Genomic DNA, 16023 nt, shown 5'->3' with positions numbered 1-16023 from the left:
ACAAAACACAAGGGCACCTCAGGCAGGAAGGGAGAGGAGTGCTGCACAAATAAAGACCTCAATCATCTCCGCATAAGGAGCAAGCGTGGTAAGAGGGGGCTCTGGGGAGAAGGCCATACCGTGTGCAGGTGCAGGGACAGTGTCTCTGTGTCTGTCTGCTCATCCTAAATCATCTCCGGATAAGGAGCAAGCGTGCTAAGAGGGGGCTCTGGGGAGAAGGCCATGGGCTCCGAGTCCATACCGTGTGCAGGTGCAGGGACAGTGTCTCTGTGTCCGTCTGCTCATCCTGCTCCGAGGAGTCCGTTTCCTCCATCTGTTGCATCTCCAGCTCCGAGGGCAGCAGTGCATTCAGGTATGGGATGGAGAACGGCCGAGCAGCGATCACTGCAGGGGGGATAAAGAAAGGAAAAGGTATTTTGGTAGTAATGAGACTGCACAATGCAAGCGGCCGGCAGGGTTATTCCAGGCCTGTCTTACATGGAAATGTGCTGATATCATCCTTGAACAGCGTCTGAGTTTCGCCAGTCTTCGCCATGAAACGGGTGAGGGCTCGCTCCACATCCCGTCTCTGAGAGGCCACTTTTTCCCGTAAGATCTGGTAATCAGAGACAGGCTCTCGGTATGTCTAAGGGATGGGAAGGAAACACTCGGGTCACACTTCAATCCCTTTCCAGGGACGCTCCAAAGAGACTCAAAGGAGCAAGCACTATCCAAGAGTAACCCTCAATCTCAGTAAGTGTCTGCGACCCGGCGCACCGCTGCGTTGTGCCAAAGTGCAAAAGACATTCAGATTCACAGGTGACAGACGAGCACCTGCAGCACATGCCAGTAAAATACTGACACAGAGAAGCCCCATCTCCTGCTGCCACGCACACGGACAGAGACAGAAGCCCCACCCCCTGCTCCCACGCACACAGAGAGAGAGAGAAGCCCCACCCCCTGCTCCCACGCACACAGAGAGAGAAGCCCCACCCCCTGCTCCCACGCACACAGAGAGAGAAGCCCCACCCCCTGCTCCCACGCACACGGATAGAGAGAAGCCCCACCCCCTGCTCCCACGCACACAGAGAGAGAAGCCCCCCCCCCTGCTCCCACGCACACAGAGAGAGAAGCCCCACCCCCTGCTCCCACGCACACAGAGAGAGAAGCCCCACCCCCTGCTCCCACGCACACAGAGAGAGAGAGAGAAGCCCCACCCCCTGCTCCCACGCACACGGATAGAGAGAGAAGCCCCACCCCCTGCTCCCAAGCACACGGACAGAGAGAGAAGCCCCACCCCCTGCTCCCACGCACACGGACAGAGAGAGAAGCCCCACCCCCTGCTCCCACGCACACGGACAGAGAGAGAAGCCCCACCCCCTGCTCCCACGCACACGGACAGAGAAGCCCCACCCCCTGCTCCCACGCACACGGACAGAGAGAGAAGCCCCACCCCCTGCTCCCACGCACATGGACAGAGAGAGAAGCCCCACCCCCTGCTCCCACGCACACGGACAGAGAGAGAAGCCCCACCCCCTGCTCCCACGCACACGGACAGAAAGAGAAGCCCCACCCCCTGCTCCCACGCACACGGACAGAGAGAGAAGCCCCACCCCCTGCTCCCAAGCACACAGACAGAGAGAGAAGCCCCACCCCCTGCTCCCAAGCACACGGACAGAGAGAGAAGCCCCACCCCCTGCTCCCATGCACACGGACAGAGCGAGAAGCCCCACCCCCTGCTCCCAAGCACACGGACAGAGAGAGAAGCCCCACCCCCTGCTCCCATGCACACGGACAGAGAGAGAAGCCCCACCCCCTGCTCCCAAGCACACGGACAGAGAGAGAAGCCCCACCCCCTGCTCCCAAGCACACGGACAGAGAGAGAAGCCCCACCCCCTGCTCCCATGCACACGGACAGAGAGAGAAGCCCTACCCCCTGCTCCCACGCACACGGACAGAGAGAGAAGCCTCACCCCCTGCTCCCATGCACATGGACACAGACACATGTTGATTTCTCGGTGCATGTTGCAGTATCAGTTATGAGACTAACATGGTAGTGAATGAAGTGAATGTGATGCTTGCTTCACAGGGATTCCCCACTCACCGGCGTTCTGATATAGGTGTGTGGATCGGGGAACTCTGGGAAGTGGCCAGGGATGTGTGAGGGGTGCAGCTTGCTCTGTCCAGCAGTCAGGGCTTTAGGGGTCATTGGCTGATTTGTCACAGGTGCTGAAAAAGGAAAAGAAATCTTAGGGCGATAACTCGCTAACCAGCCCCCAGCCCGGTGCTCCCCCCGCCCTCCCACACTCAGCGTACGTGCAGTGATGACCATTCGCTGGGAACGTTTGGCGTAGGAAGGAAGGGTCTCCACGTTGAATCCTGAAAAAGAGAGTAAGGCAGCAGAAAGTCACGTCCCTCTGGAACCAGGTGAGGTGGCCGGAGGTGGCCGTTGCACATGCAAATCCTGCCTGGATGTAGGGCGGCAAGAAGAGGGCCTGAATGGGCTGTAGATTATAGAGTTTAACTATTTTTTATATTTCTGAGGATTGTTTATTTTTTATTCAATGTATTGTATTTTATTTGCATTATAATTATATTAAATATAACCTGCATTTTATTGTAAACTGCTATAAAAATACTATATCAGGTAGCAGACAATCAAATAATAGTAATACTATTTTATTTTTATAAGTTGCTAATTTGAAAGGACTCTAGGCAGAATACAACAATATGAATAAAAATGATGGTATATTACATATAAAAATGTAAAACACTGAGATTAATATTCCGTAATGTGGCGACACTGAAGTTAATTTCCTAACTCGTGGGACTTAAAGGAAAACTGGTTCTTACCTGCCAATTTTCATTCCCTGTATGTACCCGCATCAGTCCAGACTCCTGGGTTTTGCCTCCCTGCCAGCAGATGGAGACAGAGAGAGACTCTCTGACACTGTACATAACCCAGTGAGTCCCCTGCACTCCCTCAGTATTTCTCTGACACTGTACATAACCCAGTGAGCCACCTGCAGTCCCTCAGTATTTCTCAGTCTCCAGCAGTTCCCTGTATGTACCCAGCTCAGTCCAGACTCCTGGGTTTTGCCTCCCTGCCAGCAGATGGAGACAGAGAAAGTCTCACTGACACTGTACATAACCCAGTGAGCCACCTGCAGTCCCTCAGTATTTCTCAGTCTCCAGCAGTTCCCTGTATGTACCCAGCTCAGTCCAGACTCCTGGGTTTTGCCTCCCTGCCAGCAGATGGAGACAGAGAGAGTCTCACTGACACTGTACATAAGCCAGTGAGCCTCCTGCACTCCCTCAGTATTTCTCTGTCTCCAGCAGTTCCCTGTATGTACCCAGATCAGTCCAGACTCCTGCGTTTTGCCTCCCTTCCAGCAGATGGAGACAGAGAGAGTCTCACTGATGCTGCACATAACCCAGTGAGCCACCTGCAGTCCCTCAGTATTGACCTGTACCCAAGCCAAGAGAAAAAAAAATGTATACCAAACTTAACAGCCCAACGAACAGGAGGATGGTGATGCCGTAACCTATTGGAAACATAACTCTGTTCCAGACATATGTAAGTAGGACGAAACAGCTTAGTGAACGGCTAAAAACTCTGCATGACATACAGGACCAACAGAACGAGTGGACGACTCTCCCACCTTCTTTCCACTGGGCAGGTCTCTGGACTGATCCGTGGTACTACATGAAAGAAAATTAGCAGGTAAGAACCAATTTTCCTTTCCCATACATACCCAGATCAGGCCAGACTCCTGGGATGTACCAGAGCTCCGTACTCAGGGTGGGAGCTGGAGAGTCTCGCTCACAGAACACTCACCAAAACACCCTGCAGCCGGAGTCCTGACATCCAAACGATAGTGTCTGGGAAAATGGCAGCGACTTTCAAGCTGCTGCTCTGCAAATCTCCTGCGGCGATACCTGCTGCACCTCAGCCCGAAAAGCTGCCTGTGAGCGTGTCGAATGAGCACTCAAACCTTCCAGAACCAGACGACCCAGAGAGATAGGCCGAACTGATTGAGCCAATGCACAAAGGAAGCTTTGGAAGCTTGACGTCCCTTCCTCAGACCATTCCAGAGGATGAAAAGCTGATCCAATGTACAAAAATCATTAGTGACTTTCAGATATCTTAACACCCACCGGACACCCAAAAGCCTCTGCTCCTTAGCAAGAGAAGCAGAGGCATCTAAGTCCAGAAAAGCTGGAAACTCCACTGTCTGATTAACATGGATCCCTGACATCACCTTCGGCAGGAAGGAGGGCACTGTGTGCAAAGATACTCCTGTCTCTGAAATCTGCAGAAAGGGATCCTGGCAGGACGAAGCCTGACGCTCCAACATTCTCCTTGCCAAACAAATGTCTACCAGAAAAACCACCTTTAAGTGTCAAATCCTTCAGCGTTGCACTCCTTAGAGGCTCAAACGGAGCCGCATGTAAAGCTGTAAGCACCAGATTGAGATTCCAAGACGGGACATGCCTTCCACGCTGGCAGCCACAAATTCTTTGCTCCGTGAAGAAAACCTATAACATCCAGATGTGCAGACAGGGAACAACCCCGCACCTTGCCACGAAAACAGCCCAGAGCTGCTATCTGGACCCTCAGAGAATTATAGGCCAGACCTTTGACCAGCCCTTCCTTAAGAAAAGTCAAAATACGCGACACTGTAGTTTGCAGCACCTGCACATCCCTATTGAGACACCAGGTCTTGAAAACCTTCCAGACTCGCAATAAGACAAAAGATGTGGAATCCTCCTGGCCTGCAGCAAGGTGGTGATAAGAGAGTCGGGATAACTTCTCTGCTTTAGTTGTTTCATCTCAAAAGCCAGGCTACGAGAAAGAAGTGAACTGCCTGATCCAAAAATATGGGGCCCTGGTGGAGAAGATTTTCCAGATGGCTGAAGCTCCGGGGCCCGTCTATGGCCCTGTTGACGAGATCCGCAAACCAAGGATGGCGTGGCCGCTGTGCAGGCACCTGAATAACATCTCTCGGGTGCATCTCTATCCACTATCAGCTTTCTCACCAGAAGCCACGGGGGAAAGACATACAACACGACACAATGCGAGGCCATGGAAGAGCCAGAGCGTCAGCGCCCGTGCTCCCTTCTTCGGCTGAAGAACCGCAGGCCTTTGCGTTCTTTCTGGTCATCCTCAGATCCATGTGAGGCGAGTCCCACTTCTTGTGATTGAGAGATATCTCCACCTCTGACAGCTCCCACTCTCCAGGGTCCATCTCCTTCTGACTCAGGAGGTCTCACCCTGGCAATGTGTGACGCTGCTCTCCTCTCCGAGTGCTGCTCTGCGCACAGGATCACCTCCTGCAGCTCCTGAGCCACCCTATCGGTTGATATAAACTATTGTAATGCCGACAGAACCCGCTCCTGACGATCACGCAACTGTAGTAGAAAGTAAAGCGAAGCGCACCGCCCCTGTCTCTAATCAATTGAGAAATCAAGAAGCCTCTTTCTTCGACCACTGGCCCTGAGCTGCTTGACCCTGACACACAGCACCCCAGCCCATGACCACCACCCAGTCTGGGACCTCTAACTCCAGACCTCGATCCAGGGAAGACTGTCCCTTCCTTCCCCCTCGAGCAGCACAGGGAGATGAAACTCTCCTGACAACGGGTTCCACCGAGAGAGAAAAGCTCTCTGAAGAGGCTGCATATCTGCGAATGCCCAAGAACCTAATTCCAGAGTCGAAGCCATGAAACCCAGGACCCGTAAACAGTCCCATGCCCTGGGCAACAGGTGACTGACCTGCCCCTGCAGCTTCACAATCCTGTCCTCCGTGAGGAACCCTCGCCCCCAAATACTCCAGGGACTGAGAGGGAACAAGATTTCTCTTGGGGTAATTGACTGTAGGCACTTCAGCACCTTCTACACCGACTGAGCCAGTCATCTGGGTACGGATGCACCAGACCCTTTCCCTACTTAAGGTCACCACTACCAACCACCATCACCTTGGTGAAGGTACGCGGCGTCATTTCCAGACCAAAGGGCAGGGCCCAGAACTGAAGATGTTTCCCAAGTAACCTGAACCTTAGAAACCTTTGGTGCTCTTGCTGAATGGTTAAGTGACGATTGGCATCTCTAGATCTGACAGAAGCCTAATTCCTTGCACAGCACAGCGATGACTGACGTTAGCATTTCCATGTGAAAACACAGAACTCTGAGGGCCGCGTTTAACTTCTTTAAATCCAGAATGGGTTGAAATGATCCTTCTTTCTTTGGCACCACAAAATAGATGAAATACCTCCCTGTTCTCTGCTCCTCTAGCGGAACTTCAGATGGTCCACTGTTCCTCGAACTGCTACTAGCTTTATGAGAGGACCACAGGGGGACGTGACATCTGCTGGCAGGGAGGCAAAACCCAGGAGTCTGGACGGATCTGGGTAAATACAGGGAACTGCTGGAGACAGAGAAATACTGAGGGACTGCAGGTGGCACACTGGGTTATGTACAGTGTCAGTGAGACTCTCTCTGTCTCCATCTGCTGGCGGGGAGGCAAAACCCAGGAGTCTGGACTGATCTGGGTACATACAGGGAACTGCTGGAGACAGAGAAATACTGAGGGACTGCAGGTGGCTCACTGGGTTATGTACAGTGTCAGTGAGACTCTCTCTGTCTCCATCTGCTGGAAGGGAGGCAAAACCCAGGAGTCTGGACTGATCTGGGTACATACAGGGAACTGCTGGAGACAGAGAAATACTGAGGGACTGCAGGTGGCACACTGGGTTATGTACAGTGTCAGTGAGACTCTCTCTGTCTCCATCTGCTGGAAGGGAGGCAAAACCCAGGAGTCTGGACTGATCTGGGTACATACAGGGAACTGCTGGAGACAGAGAAATACTGAGGGACTGCAGGTGGCTCACTGGGTTATGTACAGTGTCAGTGAGACTCTCTGTCTCCATCTGCTGGAAGGGATGCATAAACCCAGGAGTCTGGACTGATCTGGGTACATACAGGGAACTGCTGGAGACAGAGAAATACTGAGGGACTGCAGGTGGCTCACTGGGTTATGTACAGTGTCAGTGAGACTCCCTCTGTCTCCATCTGCTGGCAGGGAGGCATAAACCCAGGAGTCTGGACTGATCTGGGTACATACAGGGAACTGCTGGAGACAGAGAAATACTGAGGGACTGCAGGTGGCTCACTGGGTTATGTACAGTGTCAGTGAGACTCCCTCTGTCTCCATCTGTTGGCAGAGATGCATAAACCCAGGAGTCTGGACTGATCTGGGTACATACAGGGAACTGCTGGAGACAGAGAAATACTGAGGGACTGCAGGTGGCTCACTGGGTTATGTACAGTGTCAGTGAGACTCCCTCTGTCTCCATCTGTTGGCAGGGATACATAAACCCAGGAGTCTGGACTGATCTGGGTACATACAGGGAACTGCTGGAGACAGAGAAATACTGAGGGAGTGCAGGTGACTCAATGGGTTATGTACAGTGTCAGTGAGACTCACTCTGTCTCCATGTGCTGGAAGGGATGCATAAACCCAGGAGTCTGGACTGATCTGGGTACATACAGGGAACTGCTGGAGACAGAGAAATACGGAGGGACCGCAGGTGCACACTGGGTTATGTACAGTGTCAGTGAGACTCTCTGTCTCCATCTGCTGGCAGGGATGCAGAAACCCAGGAGTCTGGACTGATCCGGGTACGTAAAGGGAACTGCTGGAGACAGAGAAATACTGAGGGACTGCAGGTGCACACTGGGTTATGTAGTTTCAGTGAGACTTTCTCTGTCTCCATCTGCTGGCAGGGATGCAGAAACCCAGGAGTCTGGACTGATCTGGGTATATACTGGAATTGAATATACTCGGATAACTTTGTATCTCACTGGGCTTTTGAATATTGGGGAGAAAAATCCCTAGCAAGCTAAGTGGGTGCCAATCCCTCCTCCATCCTCTACCTTAAAAAAGGTGCTGGCCAAAGCCGCACCCCCCAAGCTTTGCCAGTGTGCTGAATACAGCTTCTGACTGCTAATTTATTCACTTCACTACTTAAAAAGACCAATGATTGGTCCCTTCACAGACCACTCTCAGGGACCAATCCTTCTTCAGAACGAAGACTAACTTAGAGTAACTTTAGACCTGCAGAGTTAGCCAGCTCTGATATTCAGCATTAGCTGGGTAAATGTAAGGTCCCTCCCCCAAAACACACCCACCCTGCCTGTTCCACGGGGCAGGATATTTAAAATTTGGGCTGCACAAACCCCTTTGATTATCAATCTCATTCTTGTTATTATAGAGTAAGAACAACTGAGGCTTTCAGCCCCTTCAGAACCCCAGAGGGAATGGCCCTGCTTACCCATTTCCACCAGGGTCACCACAATATCTGAGAGCGTTGGCTGTGTCCTGGCCGTGTGTTCACAGTAAGACTTGGCACTCCGGCCAATTTCGGACAAATCTGACCAAGAAACAGAAGCAAATCTCCATTAACATTTCTGAACACTCAGGGCTTCCCTGGTGTCCAGAAAACCAGGCAGAACAGGACAGGAGGAAGAGATCTGAGCAATGAATGTTACATGGGCTCTGACAGCAGAACTTCACTCAGGCAGGACAGGACAGGAAGAAAGATCTGAGCAATGAATGTTACATGGACTCTGACAGCAGAGCTTCACTCAGGCAGGACAGTACAGGAGGAAGAGATCTGAGCAATGAATGTTACGTGGACTCTGACAGCAGAACTTCACTCAGGCAGGACAGGACAGGAAGAAAGACCTGAGCAATGAATGTTACATGGACTCTGACAGCAGAGCTTCAGGCAGGACAGGACAGGAGGAAGAGATCTGAGCAATGAATGTTACATGGGCTCTGACAGCAGAACTTCACTCAGGCAGGACAGGACAGGAAGAAAGATCTGAGCAATGAATGTTACATGGACTCTGACAGCAGAGCTTCACTCAGGCAGGACAGTACAGGAGGAAGAGATCTGAGCAATGAATGTTATGTGGACTCTGGCAGCAGAGCTTCACTCAGGCAGGACAGGACAGGAAGAAAGACCTGAGCAATGAATGTTACATGGACTCTGACAGCAGAGCTTCAGACAGGGCAGGACAGGACAGGACAGGAAGAAAGATCTGAGCAATGAATGTTACATGGACTCTGACAGCAGAGATTCACTCAAGCAGGACAGGACAGGAGGAAAGATCTGATCAATGAACGTTACATGGACTCTGACAGCAGAGCTTCACTCAGGCAGGACAGGAGGAAAGATCTGAGCAATGAATGTTACATGGACTCTGACAGCAGAGCTTCACTCAGGCAGGACAGGAGGAAAGATCTGAGCAATGAATGTTACATGGACTCTGACAGCAGAGCTTCACTCAGGCAGGACAGGAGGAAAGATCTGAGCAATGAATGTTACATGGACTCTGACAGCAGAGCTTCACTCACGTAGGACAGGAGGAAAGATCTGAGCAATGAATGTTACATGGACTCTGACAGCAGAGCTTCACTCAGGCAGGACAGGAGGAAAGATCTGAGCAATGAATGTTACATGGACTCTGACAGCAGAGCTTCACTCAGGCAGGACAGGACAGGAGGAAAGATCTGAGCAATGAATGTTACATGGACTCTGACAGCAGAACTTCACTCAGGCAGGACAGGACAGGAGGAAAGATCTGAGCAATGAATGTTACATGGACTCTGACAGCAGAACTTCACTCAGGCAGGACAGGAGGAAAGATCTGAGCAATGAATGTTACATGGACTCTGACAGCAGAGCTTCACTCAGGCAGGACAGGACAGGAGGAAAGATCTGAGCAATGAATGTTACATGGACTCTGACAGCAGAACTTCACTCAGGCAGGACAGGACAGGAGGAAAGATCTGAGCAATGAATGTTACATGGACTCTGACAGCAGAACTTCACTCAGGCAGGACAGGACAGGAGGAAAGATCTGAGCAATGAATGTTACATGGACTCTGACAGCAGAACTTCACTCAGGCAGGACAGGAGGAAAGATCTGAGCAATGAATGTTACATGGACAGCAGAGCTTCACTCAGGCAGGACAGGAGGAAAGATCTGAGCAATGAATGTTACATGGACTCTGACAGCAGAGCTTCACTCAGGCAGGACAGGAGGAAAGATCTGAGCAATGAATGTTACATGGACTCTGACAGCAGAGCTTCACTCAGGCAGGACAGGACAGGAGGAAAGATCTGAGCAATGAATGTTACATGGACTCTGACAGCAGAGCTTCACTCAGGCAGGACAGGACAGGAGGAAAGATCTGAGCAATGAATGTTACATGGACGCTGACAGCAAGCAGAAGAGAAGAACGGATAGCAGCCCTCTGCATGGGCCTTCGTCTGCCATAATTCACAGTGACTTATCCCTATGATTTCTACACCAGAAAGGCCCTAAAAGGAGCACTTGCTGTTGCCTGTATATATTATGTCCTATGCGCTCTGCAATGCAAATATTAAGAAACTGGGGGAGTTAGATTATGCCCTGGCTTACAACTGAGGTTCATTCCAGTCATGGTTTGCACAAAATTAGCCCATTAGCAGACAGAGACTGAAAGAGCAGTGTGGGCCTTCTTAGTCCATGCACAAGGCTCCAGCACATCATCTGCCACTGCCTGGCAACGTATGAACATGGGACAGCAACTCTGCTTCACACATTGACACTAGACTTTACCATGAAAGTGTGCGTCTCTCCCATGGGCCCTGTTCCCCATAGCTCCCTCGTCTCTCCCACCTAACAAGGAATACTCACAGCTTTGTAACATTTCAGTCAGAGTCTCGACCGCAGCCTTTTCTGCACTCTCAAAGCCTGCCTCTGTCAACAGAGAACTGACCACCACTTGCAGAGTTCTCCTTCGCGCCAGGGAATAATTATCCGTAGGAGTGGATGAGTGTTTTCCCCCAGATCGCTGTGGAATGGAAGAATCCCAGGTTAGAAAGTCATTTTTTCCCATTCTCGCTTGCTAACCTCCTTATTCAAGATCATTGACTTAGGACTGGGGACACTGGTATCGCACTGCTTCCCTCAGATGGCAACAACAAATAAATGGGCCGATACAGTAAAAATCGCGGGAGAGCTCCCGGCGCGCGTGCACAGGCCAGTGTCCTGTGTGCGCCATACAGTAAATTAATTTATTTAAATTAAGCCCAGCGGTAAAAAGAGGCGCTAGGGACAGGAGCGGTGGCTGTCAGCGGGTTTGACAGCCGACGCTCAATTTTGCCGGCGTTGGTTCTCGAGCCCCCTGACAGCCACGGGCTAGGAAACCGGACGCCAGCAAAATTGAGCATCCGGTTTCACTTTTTTAAACTTTCGGGACTTCCGACTTAATATCGCCAGGATATTAAGTCGGAGGGTGCACAGAAAAGCAGTTTTTACTGCTTTTCTATGCACTTTCCTGGTGCCCGGAGAAATTAGCGCCTACCTTTGGGTAGGCACTAATTTCTGAAAGTAAAATGTGCGGCTTGGCTGCTCATTTTACTTTCTGAATGGCGCGCGAATACCTAATAGGGCCATCAACATACATTTGCATGTTGTGGGCGCTATTAGGTTCGGGGGGTTGGACGCGCGTTTTGGACTGAAATAGAGCCAAACTCCAGCTACAAGGGAAACATACTGCAGACCCTCTGAATGAAGCTCCCTCAGAAGACTGTGTGGCTCACCAGCCTAGTACAGATGCCAATGGCCACCTCCCCCGCTGATTCAGTGGCCACAATGATAAATGTACCTATGTATCGGGCTCGGGAAATCTTTACTCCCTTTCAGACCAACTACAGTTACTTACAGCCAAGGTGTTGGTCCAGATGAAAATCAAAGGCAGGAAACTTTGGAGAGAAAATGTGATAGACTTCAGCAGGATGAAGCTTTTTTGGTTAAAGTTGATATTTTTCTTCACAAGAAATTGGACAACTTGGAAAATACAGTGAAGCAGAAAAATCTAAGACTTATTAATTTTCCTAAGCTGATAAAATATTTTCTAGAAAAGGTGAGGGTTAAACCTGAAGCTCTAAAACTGTTCCCAGGACTTTTTATCTGCCTGTAAATCTAGGGAGAAGCCTGAATTATCCTCAATTTTGTCTGAAGTCTTAGATTTAAAGGCTTTTCTGGAGAGCTCTAACCCACCACCCTGCATTCGATTGGATTATGAGGCTATTTTTCAAACGTAGAGGTACATTTACTAAGCCATGATATATAGCGTGTATATGAACACTATTTATCGTGCGATATACTAACATAGCATATTTTTCCCAAAAAATTAACCCCTATTGAAATTAGCTGCTTTGCATGCATAAGATTTACAAATGAATGCAAAGTAGGTAATCCTATGCATATAAAATAACACGGCTTGCCTCAAAAAAGCAAGCTGCACTATTTTAACAAAGTTTCAGGAGTTGTAGTTAACTGATCCCTCCCCTTTTGTTACATATAGTTCCTTCCCCCCTCTATATAACATCATGCCTGGTAGTCTGGTGGCCGCACCTTTGATAGAAGTGACATCCTGGTGCTCTAGGGACCCTCTCCCGCACACACATACACCCCCCCCCGGAGCCTCCCTTACCTAAGTCGACTATCAAGTGCCCCCTATGCCCCGGGCCAGTCAACACCATTTTCCAAAATGGCACCAACCGTCCTTTAAGGGCGAAGGAGAGGGAAGAGTGGAGAAGGTCTCTCTTCGAGGCTCACGCATGCTGCAGTGAGAGCTGGAGCACACGACTCAGGCAACTTACATGCCGTATCCACTTTACAATTCTGATGTTGACATTTAGGAACCAATATTCAAAAAAAGCTTATCCCTAATCTAGGCCCCTTTCTCAGCCAAAAATTCACATACATTTAAGAGCCTAAAAGTCAGTGCTGTTCATCTGCCTAGATTTAGGCTTCTAGCTCTGAAAAGCACAGCCGAGCTCCTAACTCTGCTCCTCTTCACCCACTTTTAGTCTTCTTCATTTAGAAGCTCAGGAAATTGTTTACTGAACTAATGCTTTATTTAGTTTATTGTAAGATATTTACGTGTTCTTCTGCTCCACTTAGTTCAATACGACGAGTGAGGTTATCAAATTTGCGGATGTTACAAAATTATTCAGAGTAGTTAAATCACAAGCGGATTGTGATACATTACAGGAGGACCTTGCAAGACTGGAAGATTGGGCATCCAAATGGCAGATGAAATTTAATGTGGACAAGTGCAAGGTGATGCATATAGGGAAAAATAACCCATGTTATAGTTACACAATGTTAGGTTCCATATTAGCAGCTACCACCCAGGAAAACGATATAGGCATCATAGTGGATAATACTTTAAAATCGTCGGCTCAGTGTGCTGCAGCCGTCAAAAAAGCAAATAGAATGTTGGGAATTATTAGGAAGGGAATGGTTAATAGAACGGAAAATGTCATAATGCCTCTGTATCGCTCCATGGTGAGACCACACCTTGAATACTGTGTACAATTCTGGTCGCCGCATCTCAAAAAAGATATAGTTGCGATGGAGAAGGTACAGAGAATGGCAACCAAAATGATAAAGGGGATGGAACAGCTCCCCTATGAGGAAAGGCTGAAGAGGTTAGGGCTGTTCAGCTTGGAGAAGAGACGGCTGAGGGGGATATGATAGAGGTCTTTAAGATCATGAGAGGTCTAGAACGAGTAGATGTGACTCGGTTATTTTCACTTTTGAATAATAGAAGGACTAGGGGACATTCTATGAAGTTAGCAAGTAGCACATTTAAGACTAATCGGAGAAAATTCTTTTTCACTCAACGCACAATAAAGCTCTGGAATTTGTTGCCAGGGGATGTGGTTAGTGCAGTTAGCGTAGCTGGGTTCAAAAAAGGTTTGGATAAGTTCTTGGAGGAGAAGTCCATTAATGGCTATTAATCAATTTTACTTAGGGAATAGCCACTGCTATTAATTGCATCAGTAGCATGGGATCTTCTTAGTGTTTGGGTAATTGCCAGGTTCTTGTGGCCTGATTTTGGCCTCTGTTGGAAACAGGATGCTGGGCTTGATAGACCCTTGGTCTGACCCAGCATGGCAATTTCTTATGTTCTTAACACATTTTGTATTTAGTGGTCCATAAAATATTAAATTAAATAAATAGTGAACTTAGTAACCTACGTTTATGCACTCAGCCATAGTGCACTTTCAGAAGGGCCAATTTAAGAGCCTAACTCCACAAATCAGGAGCCTAAACCCTTTGAAAATGGGCCTCACTGTGTTTTAACGTAATTTTATGGACTAGTTTTCTTTTCTGATACAGGTGTACTGATGTTATGCTATTTAATAGCACAGGATGAATTCTCTTAGAATTTTGGGAACAGCAGAGAATGAATAAATAGCAGGGCATGCAGAGTCTCCAGAACACTTATTTTTAGATAACTTTTGTGTGCCTGGAATGAAACCACAATATGATTATGTAAGAACAAGTCCTTATAGCCAGCACTGTTGGGAACAGCTGAACCAGAGGTAGCTTTCAGGTCCTGTTCACCCAATGAGAAAGAAAAGCACAATGTCAGTTGGCCTTGCATGTCACTGGTATCCTGAAGCCAGGTGCTCACCTGCCTTTCATCTCATCTGTCAAAACTACTGCATGGGATCCATGCTGTAATCCAATCATCTTTCTAAAATGTGTTATTTATAAGCGTATTAGATTTATTTATGTCACTATTTTTAGACAGCTCAGGGCAGAGTATGAAAAATCATTATTAGCCACATAGACTTGGGAAAGCCACTGCTTACCTCTGGATATGAGCAAGAATATCTCATTAGTTATTGTTTTGCTTTATGAAATACCCCAAGCCTCTTGTCCTGTATGTTTGTCTTATTAGATTGTTAAACTCTGTTGAGCAGGGACTGTCTTTTTGTATGTTTGTACAGCGCTGCGTAATTCATATAGAGCTACAGAAATGTTAAGCAGTAGAGGTAGTAGATATTTAGTATAAGTGAAATATACAAATTTTAAAATAAATATTCTTTAGGATCTTGATGGATACTTGTGACCAGGTTTGGCTAATGTCAGGAATTACCCACCCTATATGCAGGTTATACCATGCACGTAATTCCACTATTAATGTACCTTTATGCATAGTGAGGGGGATCTGTTCCCAGGGACAGGGTTGGAAAGTTTTTCACAACTGAGTAAATTTATCTGAAAAAATTACTCACATAAAAAGCAGGTTGCAAAGCTGTGTGCATGTTGTTTTGGTTTTTTTTTTAACAGTTTTCAAAGGGAAAGTTTTTGCTTTGAAAATTGGTACAATATCACAGGTAAGAAGTAGCCACAAATGTTACACTTCTGTGGTCCTTACTGCCAAAGACTGAATTGTATTATGCATTCTCTGACTGGGGATTATTCTGAGATTAATTCAGGCCACAGCCTGGTGATCTTTATTTTCCCAATGAGCTGGAGCTAATGTGGGAGAGGGTTACCCATGGGAAAGGAATAAGCGGTAAGCACATGTCTGATTTGAGCTGGGGTATGGCCCTCCCTATTACGAATCTGTGTAACATTGGGGGTGAAAGTGGGGGGGGGGAGAATGCCATAAGAACATGCCATGCTGGGTCAGACCAAGGGTCAATCAAGCCCAGCATCCTGTTTCCAACAGAGGCCAAACCAGGCCACAAGAACCTGGCAATTACCCAAACACTAAGAAGATCCCATGCTACTGATGCAATTAATAGCAGTGGCTATTCCCTAAGTATAATTGATTAATAGCCATTAATGGACTTCTCCTCCAAGAACTTATCCAATCCTTTTTTAAACACAGCTACACTAACTGCACTAACCACATCCTCTGGCAACAAATTCCTCTGGCAAATAACCCAACTGACACAAAACTGTTTGGCCACCCCCAAATAAAAAACCCATAAGTGAATTGTCTTTTGAGTCACCTGCTAAAGAGGTACTGGGGTGGGACCTGCAACATGAGTGAAGCAGCAGGCCTAAGTACAGATGCATATAAAGGGGTGGCACGCTGGAGGCAGCAGATGTGCATGGAGGGGAGAGGAAACCACCCCGCCCAAATCTAACAGGAAGTGGCCAAAGCGCGCCCCG

At 48.5% G+C, this 16023-nt stretch overlaps 2 protein-coding genes across 7 annotated transcripts in view; both read right to left on the bottom strand.

Annotated features, from left to right (window-relative positions):
• Window positions 1-16023, bottom strand: part of TAF8 (TATA-box binding protein associated factor 8) — a 28104-nt gene that overhangs the window by 309 nt on the left and 11772 nt on the right. For 4 of the 6 annotated variants that reach the window (XM_029572800.1, XM_029572795.1, XM_029572798.1 and 1 more), the window contains 6 exons: window positions 10729-10885; window positions 8313-8411; window positions 2296-2358; window positions 2084-2208; window positions 478-625; window positions 242-384 (listed from right to left, as the gene is read on the bottom strand). In XM_029572800.1, the coding sequence (XP_029428660.1) occupies window positions 242-384; window positions 478-625; window positions 2084-2208; window positions 2296-2358; window positions 8313-8411; window positions 10729-10741 (591 nt within the window). In that variant the 5' untranslated portion in view covers window positions 10742-10885. Of the gene's footprint in view, window positions 1-119; window positions 153-241; window positions 385-477; window positions 626-2083; window positions 2209-2295; window positions 2359-8312; window positions 8412-10728; window positions 10886-11758; window positions 11781-16023 lie in introns of those variants that run through there. The other 2 variants (XM_029572797.1, XM_029572801.1) reach the window with 2 other exon arrangements.
• LOC115073877 (acidic mammalian chitinase-like) overlaps window positions 1-16023 on the bottom strand; it is a 42200-nt gene that overhangs the window by 25854 nt on the left and 323 nt on the right. The gene's annotated exons all lie outside the window — the stretch shown is intronic.

Source organism: Rhinatrema bivittatum, chromosome 12, assembly GCF_901001135.1.
Source record: "Rhinatrema bivittatum chromosome 12, aRhiBiv1.1, whole genome shotgun sequence".
Classification (NCBI taxonomy): Eukaryota; Metazoa; Chordata; class Amphibia; order Gymnophiona; family Rhinatrematidae; genus Rhinatrema; species Rhinatrema bivittatum.
Note: the sequence above shows the minus strand (reverse complement) of the source record. Positions and strands in the feature narration are given on the sequence as shown.